At 42.9% G+C, this 8,474-nt stretch overlaps 1 protein-coding gene across 1 annotated transcript; it reads right to left on the bottom strand.

Annotated features, from left to right (window-relative positions):
* Positions 1 to 2,673: 2,673 nt before the first annotated feature.
* Positions 2,674 to 4,610, bottom strand: LOC131236940 (trans-cinnamate:CoA ligase, peroxisomal-like). The gene has a single exon (XM_058234484.1). The coding sequence runs from the start codon at positions 4,554 to 4,556 to the stop codon at positions 2,790 to 2,792; it is 1,767 nt and encodes a 588-aa protein (XP_058090467.1). The 5' UTR covers positions 4,557 to 4,610; the 3' UTR covers positions 2,674 to 2,789.
* Between the last annotated feature and the right edge of the window lie 3,864 nt (positions 4,611 to 8,474).

The following is an 8,474-nucleotide window of genomic DNA, read 5'->3' as shown; positions in this document are numbered from 1 at the left end:
GGTCTACATCAATGACTACTAAACACGGCTACATCAAATGCCATGTGTGATGATGTGGCTCAATTAGGTTGCAACAAGCACAATTTTCTTGCTTTTGGCAAGCAGACGATCTACATTCTAAATTTCAACGATTTTTTCATGATATATATTATGGAAAAAAATCACAATAAAAATAAAATATTAAAATATTTATTGTAAATTACTAAATAATTTTAAAAATTGAATATAAAGTATAAACTACATTATTTAACTCTTAAGTAATTTTCTTAGAAAATTGCAATATATAATATGTTGGTGTGTTGGGCCCACTAGGATGTATATGGACACTAACCGTATGTTAGTGCAATGGGGCCCACGGCCGTGTATATTTTTTTTCCTTGAAGCCTTAACAAGTTGAACGTACAAAAAAACTAGACTGGTAATGAACTCAGGTGGTAGAAACAATATCCACTTGGAAGATTTACAGAATTTCCGTCTGTGTCCCTCCATGATCGGATTGCAATGATTTTTAGGATGTACGGATAAAGGGGAACACCGTGAACACCGCGGATGTAACATGTCGAAGAAGGTGAGCCTCACTCGGGCGCGGCTTCGATTATCCACTAGTTGGGTGGATCTCCGTATCCACCAGTTGGGCGGATCTCCGTATCCACCAGTTGGGTGGGACCCCTGGCTGTGGGGCGGCTCACAGTCACGTATGTGTCTTAAATCCAGACCGTTCAACCATTTTCATAGCTCATTCAAGGGCACGATCCCCAAAAGGAAGCTGACTCAAATCTTAAGTGGACCACACCACAGGAAACAATCATGATTAAATCCCTAACATTAAAAGATTCATGACTTCACTGGAACGTTTACATGCCATTCAACCTGTTGATAATGTCACCAAGACCCAGATGAAGAGACCACACAAATATCGTCTTGATCCAAAGCTTTTGTGGCCTATAAGAAGTTTTTAATGGTTAATTCGGACTGTTTCCTGTGCTATGGTCCGTTGACATTTCGATCTGCATCAGTTTTTGGATCATGCCCTAAAATAAGATTTCAATGTAGATATACAACGTGTATGTAGTCACATATATCAATGTGGGCCCAGCAGTCAAGGGATTCCACCCGCCTTGGTGGATCCAGGGATCTACGGGAGCTGCACTGACCTCAAATATGTTAGTTGTTTTAACATATTTGTAAAAACAGTGGAGGCTTCATGGAGGTTTGCAGGACAGATTTTTATTTATTTATTTTTTCCAATTCAGACTAGGTAAGGCAGCGGTTGCCAGTTTTAGTATTGTGTGAGATTGGTAATTAATAACTTCTTCCATGGATCAATTCTATTACGATGCTACTTAAATAGCGAGCCAGTGGAGGTAGTGAGGCCCAAACATAGCAAGGCCTTGACATGGTGAAATTAAATTAAGCCATGTGTTGCCATTAAAGATGGGTGAGACAAAACATGTTTGAAAGTGGTTTATTTGAGTTAGCCAAAGTTGCAAATGGATGCCTGGTCAGTGCCTATATAGGTGTTCTTTTGCACAGAAGCGGTTGAGTAATGCACTATAAAAGTAATATTACAAGAGATAGTAGATCTTATTGATTCGAACAACCCTCAGAACTCCTTTGAAATCCTAACTACTATGCTTTTGAACTTTTTAGAACACCTTAGAAAGTCTTAATCTTCTTCCTACTCTTGATTATACCTGATATATATTACCCAACTAGAATAAAAAACAAATCGCGCACTTATAAAAAACTGAAGCACCTTTGATGGGTCCTTCGATGGTATTGACAGACATCGAAGACTAGTCAATGACATCAAATATACTTCGATGCCATCGAGTAACAGTCTCTAAAACTATCCAGCAATAAATTAAGATTTTTAGAAATTTGTTATATGGGATTGACCGGTTTGTTGATGACATTGAGAGACCTTATTACATACAAATTTAAGACATTAGATAATATATTAACAACTTAACGCCATCAGGTTCTATGGGCCATCATGCCATCTATTTTGCCAGGCCATTTTAGGTAATGGACTAAAATATGAGGCAGATCTAGAGGTGATGCATGTCAGGAATGCCAAACCTGAGATAACGTCTGTGTATCCATTTCTGGATATGGCGCATCCATGTCCTTTCGTACAGGGTTTGGAGATGGGTCTTGTGTTAAGTTCACATGGTAGGCCAGGTATATTGTTTTTTTCGTGCGGCGATAGAGTTGCATGTGCTCAGCTTTCCGAGAAAAAAAATAAAAAAATAAGAGGCGAATGAGAGGCTGAGTTCTCTGCAGCGACTAACGAGCTCTCGTTATCTGCCCTAAGTTAGTAGATGTGGAACTGATTATAATTATTGGGTTATCTGAGCTACTGGTTATGATAGCTCCCATTCATGATCGATCATGCCCCAAAAATCTCTCAAATTGGAAGATCAAAATGCTCGGTCTTTGAACTTATTTTCACTGAATAGGGACCGTCGGTGTGTTGTCCTTATCCATATATTTGCACGGCCACAATTGAAGGTTAGATTTGTCTAATTGAGGACATTTTTCGTGCACAATCGATCATGATGATGGGAGCCAACAAATTAAGGGTCAGAAAACCTAACAATGGACCCCGCAAGCACTAGTAGTCACTAATAGAGAGCCATTTAATCAAAACCAGCCATGATTTAAAATACGCAAGATTACATCGTCACAATATTATTATTATTGTAGCAAACTCGCTCTCTTTGATACATCGATTGCAGAGAGCCACTGAAATGATATACTCTATACAGCTTAAGGCGGCGGTTTCCTCATATGCGCGACCGAGCCAGGACCTGCGGTTCGAACGGCTCGAACCGGCGGTTATTTCTGTTAGAAGGCCGTTGGTTTTTGGTGGTCTTGGGAGAGGATTTCTCCACATGAGGAAGTGTTTTGGCCATTTCCCTGAGCTTGAATTTCTGTATTTTCATGTTCGCTTTTGGAAGTTCTTTAGAAAACAACACTCTCTTTGGCACCATGAAATGTGCCATTCTCTCTCTGCAGTAAGCAATGATATCTTCCTCTTTCACTTCAATCTTCTCTTCCAAAGCCTTCTTTTTCAGCGTGAGGAATGCACATGGGGTCTCGCCCCAGTGCGGGTGTGGCATCGCCACCACAGCAGCTTCCGATACCAACGGATGGCTGTAGAGCACGCTCTCCACTTCGACGCTGCTGATGTTCTCCCCACCTGATATGATCACGTCCTTGAGCCGATCTTTAATCTCCACGTATCCGTCCGGGTGGATAACACCAGCATCCCCTGTGTGGTACCACCCGTTCTTGAAGGCATCCAACGTGGCTGATTGGTCTTTGTAGTACCCCTTCATGATGCTGCTGCCGCGCAAGAGGATCTCGCCCACGGCCTGCCCATCACGAGCCACAGCGTCCATCGTGTTCGGGTCCCTTACGTCCACATCTGCAAGGGAAAGCACGCTAATTCCCTGACGGGATTTGAGCGCTGCTTGCTCGCCGCACGGCAGCTGGTCCCACTTTGCCTGCCACTCGCAGACTAGGGCGGGGCCCGTCGCTTCCGTGAGGCCGTACGCGTGCGTCACGTGGAATCCTGCACCTTCCATCTTCTGTAGCAGCGGCGCTGGCGGTGGTGCGCCACCGGTTAGTATCTGGACAGGGGACTTGATTGGCCTCCGCTCGCTTGGCTTGGCGTCGAGGATAACGTTGAATAAGACAGGCGCGCAGCACATGTGGGTTACTCCGTGCTCGGCGATGGCCTGGTAAATGTCAGCCGCAGATGGACTGCGGATGCACACGTTGGTCCCACCACGTGCGGCCATGCCCCATGTGAAAGTCCAGCCATTGCAATGGAACATCGGCAGTGACCAGAGATAGACCGGCTCACTTCCAACGCCCCACTGAAGTAAAAGGCTGAGAGTGCTTAGATACGCGCCGCGGTGGCTGTAGACGACACCCTTGGGAGCCGATGTGGTGCCTGATGTATAACTCAGCGTGATTGGGTTCCACTCATCTTCGAGAACAGGTGGCACGTATCTAGGATCTCCATGTTGGACTAGCTGCTCATATTCGAGCTTGCCCAGTCGGATGCCTGTGGGCACGTCAACGTCGTCGATAACGACTACAAACTGCAAAGATGAATCCGATGCATGGGCCCCTTCCGAGCCACCGATGAGGATCTTGAGCACTTCCCGCGCAAGGGGCACAAACTGATAGTCTACGAACAGGGCCTTGGCTTCCGAGTGCTTGAGAATGGTGGCAACATTCCTAGCATCGAGTCGGGTGTTGATGGTGTTTAGCACTGCCCCAGCCATGGGAACGGCGAAATGCATCTCATATAGGGCGGGGATGTTAGGCGAGAGTACCGACACAACATCATTCTTGACTATGTTCAACGACTGGAGAGAAGATGCAAGGCGGAGGCATCGGTCGTATGTCTGGCTCCATGTGAAGCAGGTCCTGCCGTAAATGATAGATGGGCGAGCGGCGTAGACGGTCGCTGCTCTCTCTAGGAAGGTGATTGGAGAGAGGGGGACGTAATTTGCTGCACATTTCTGTAGCTTATCCATGGAGTCTACAGAGAGAGAGAGAGAGAGAGAGAGAGAGGTGGATACGAGAAGGAAAAGGGCGGAGATATATATAGGGAAATTGGAGCGATGAAGGTGTTTTGGGCTTTGTAAGATGTGGGAGAGTAGCTTGGAAAGTGCTAAGAATTTACGTTTGGGTTTGAAGTTTGAACGCAAGACTCTTGACCGTTGTATGTTTTCTTGGGATTACGGACGCGGATTTCCTGCGAAAGCCTTTCTCAGGAAGCTCCTGTCCACCGTGGTGTTTATGAGAAATTCAACCCGCCCATCCAGTTTTCGATCTCATTTTAAGATATTAGCCAAAAAATTAGGAGGACCCAAAACTCAACTGGGCCATACAAGATGAGACAGTGAGTAATGGAATTCCTGCAGTTGAAATCTTCCTATACTCCGCCTTGATGTTTATATGCCATCAAAAATGTTTATAAGGACATTTGCACTTAGACCGATACAAAGCTTTTGTGGCCAATATAAATATTTCAATGGTGGTCACCAAATTCTCACTGTTTCCTCTCGTGTGGTCCATTTAACTTTTGAATCCATCTTATATTTGGTCGCATGTCCTAACATGAGATCGAAAAACGGATGGACGGATTTGATTTCTCAAACACATCACAGTGGCCTCACCCAGAATCCTTGCGCAGGAACCTCCTGCGAAAGCTTTCGCAGAAATACCGCGTCCGGGATTCACATACATGTGGGCCCGCCTGATTTCTTGGAACGAGCAAGAAATCAACCACTCCATTTGTTTACAGGGCTCTGGGTTTACTTGGAATGCGCGACTTGCCTGTGACCCCACCCTCTGTGGACGAGTACCCATGTGTGTCTTCAGAGCGGATTACGTGTTTCCCGGGTAACACGTGAGTGGGTGTTGCCCTGACGGTGGGGTCTGACCTTGATGTATGTGTTCTGAATACGGATCCTTTGTTTGCGTGAAACAGGAAAATTGTAGTTGTTGCAATGTAATTGGACGGTGTGATTGTGGAATGAATTGAATTTGCATCTCTAACTGACACGGACCAATCACTATACAGCGAAGGAGGAAAAAAGCTGAAAGGCCGTGGTCTTGGCAAACAGAGGATCCGGACTCGCTGTGTTCTATATTCGCCCCCCCTCCCCATTTATTAGTTTTGACCGCTCATTTTAGAACACAGATCTAAATCTCAAGGCCGCACCACGGAAAACAGAAAACAGCCCACTGCTAAAAATTTCCTGGTTCTAACTTTAATGTTTACTGCCGTTCAAGAGGTTAAAGTCATGCAGACCCAGCTGAAGATAAAACACAATTATCAGCTCAATCCAGTACAAACTTCTGTGGCCTTGAGTTGTTTTTATCATGGACTTTCATTTCCTATTGAACACCTGAGATTTGGAGCTGCTTCATTTTTACATCATACCTTAAAATGAGCTAGTAAAACTGATGGAATGCGTTGATATACAATACATACATTAAGGTGGACCCCACGGTGAAGGCAACACCCACTTACATGTCTTCAGGTAATACTTTGTTTCGTAGTATGCCTTGGATTCTTAAAATATGTTAGGCAGTGTATTGGTTCAATCGGATTCTTTTTCAGTCTGACTAAAAAATGGATGGATTTTCAATGTGTACGCATTGAAGATTTATATATTTTCAGTTCGATCAAAAAGTGTGAGTTGATTTGGTTCAATCTGACCAAAGGTCTCATTCAGTCCGACCAAACAGGTTACACAGATTAGCACAAATTAGGGTATTTAAGTCCACTTGTAATTAGGGATTAATAAGGATGGGTATTTTCTCTCTACCGGCAAAGGTTTTGCGAGGTGAGAAGGTTTTAAATAATTGTAAGGGCTTGGGAAGAAATTTTCTCAAGGGGTTAGGGTTTTTCTAGGTGCGCATCGCAAGGGGAGATCGAGCGATCTTATAATCGGAGAAGGCGACTGGTGTAAACTGTAAGGTTTTAATTATATTTGAGATCTCTATCGCTTTGTGCCGTGGTTTTTTCGCACAAAGCGAAAAAATGAGGGTAGGGGGTTTTTATAGACTTTCGAATCCCGTAGGATACCTACTACTGACTTGCTTCCCGACTCTTAGAGCTCTTCGAATGCTCCTTGAACTCTCCGAATGAATCAAATGAGGGTAGGAGGTATTTATAGACTTTCGCACATGTAAACTCAATTCCCGCACAATAGAACCCTTGTGAGTGGGCGCACAACTGTAAGTGCTATAGTTTCTATCCCTCTTTGTTGTCAAATTTGTAGTGCCAAAATCACTATTATACTCTGTTATATATAACTTGCATAAGTGAAGCTTTCTCAAGGATCAACATTCATTAACAAGCTAAGCTCACAACAAGCAAAGCTCTCAAGTACAAGACTCAAGATCTTGAATGAAAGAACTGCTCACAAGACTCAAGCTGAAACTCAAGCTGAACTCAAGACTCAAGTTGAAAGTCAAGCTGAACTCAAGACTCAAGCTGAAAGTCAAGCTGAACTCAAGACTCAAGCTGAAACTCAAGCCACTTTTAAGATTGAGTTACATGAAGAGTTCAACTACATCAAGACTTCACGACTGATACTTCAAGGTCACTTGTTCCTAATGCTTCAATGTCCATACTTCATGATTGAGGTTTGTTTGACCATAGGTTGACCTTAGAAGTAGGTCATTTCGGATACATAAGCCGAATGTTATTTTACATGTGATTGGTCTGTTCTTCGACTAGTCCTAGGCCTTCTTCGACTAGTCCTAGACTTGCTTCGACCAGTCTAAGAAATTCCTCGACCAGTCGTAAGTTTGTTACAAATTCCGGATAAAATCTGTTAGCCTTCGACTAGTCCTGGAATCTGTTCGACCAGTCGTAGGAACAGTGTCAACTGATCTTCGACCAGTCGTAAAATCTACGACTCGAAGTCCAGCGAACCTTTGCAGGACCTACGACTAGTCGAAGGAAACCTACGACCAGTCGTAGAGCGGTCAAAGCATATCCCGCCGGATTTTTCAAATATCTGTTAGAGCTTCGACTAGTCGAAGAGCACTCTAGACCAGTCGAAGACTCGATCTTCTCACCTATAAATAGTGCACGAATCTCCGAAGAAATCATCGATTTAATTAAAGTATTCAAGCCAATCTTTGTCGAACTTCTGAGAGATAATTCTGTGCTCCATCTAAGCTAAGTGTGCTTATTTAATATTCTCTTTCCTTAGCTTTATTTAATTGATTTTGTTTCTTATATTCCAATCTGATTTGATAAAGATGAATTATTATTCCCTTTCTTTGGAATCAAAATCAATTAAGGCAAGCCCTATTTGGTTTAATTTAAAATCTATTAGAATTAGAACCATTGTAATCGAGTACTGGACATTGAACTTGGACATTCAATCATCTACTTTGATTTGGTTCTACCGGGCTGCTACAACGAAGGAGATTTTCAGGTATTTTACATATTGTAAATTCCTTTCTATTATTTTGGTTTCTTTCAAGATTTGCGAAAAATCTTGTTATTTTGGTTATCCGAGGAAAGCCAGGAAAACTCGGAAGTGGGGCTTTTTTAATTGTGTAAGCCCACGACAAAGACACAATTGTAAGGGTTTTGGGTGAACCTGGGAAAACCTATTTTTAGTAAACGCTAATATCCCTTGTGTGAGGATATTAGGAGTGGAGAAGCAATTTGTGTGGCTGTTCTATAAAAATTGGTGAACACACAGGCGAACCACTATAATCCCTTGAGTTGTGGTTGATTGTTTTATTCTTCTAATTTTTTATTCTTTTTGTGGGATGTATGTATGGTGGTGAATGTTGTAATTATTTCAAGCTTTGTGAGAATGTTGTAATAGCTTAGAATTTACTTTCTGCTATTCCTTTATAAGCTTGATTTTCAATTTCATTTGAAAGTTGTTCCAGCAAGGTTGCCCTGCCATTTT

The sequence above is a fragment of the Magnolia sinica genome, chromosome 2, assembly GCF_029962835.1.
Source record: "Magnolia sinica isolate HGM2019 chromosome 2, MsV1, whole genome shotgun sequence".
In the NCBI taxonomy this organism is placed as follows: domain Eukaryota; kingdom Viridiplantae; phylum Streptophyta; class Magnoliopsida; order Magnoliales; family Magnoliaceae; genus Magnolia; species Magnolia sinica.
This window is presented reverse-complemented; position numbering and strand designations above follow the sequence as displayed.

What these genes read in the sequence shown, in the direction of transcription:
- LOC131236940 (XM_058234484.1), bottom strand. Translation starts at nt 4,556, where the DNA reads ATGGATAAGCTACAGAAATGTGCAGCAAATTACGTCCCCCTCTCTCCA.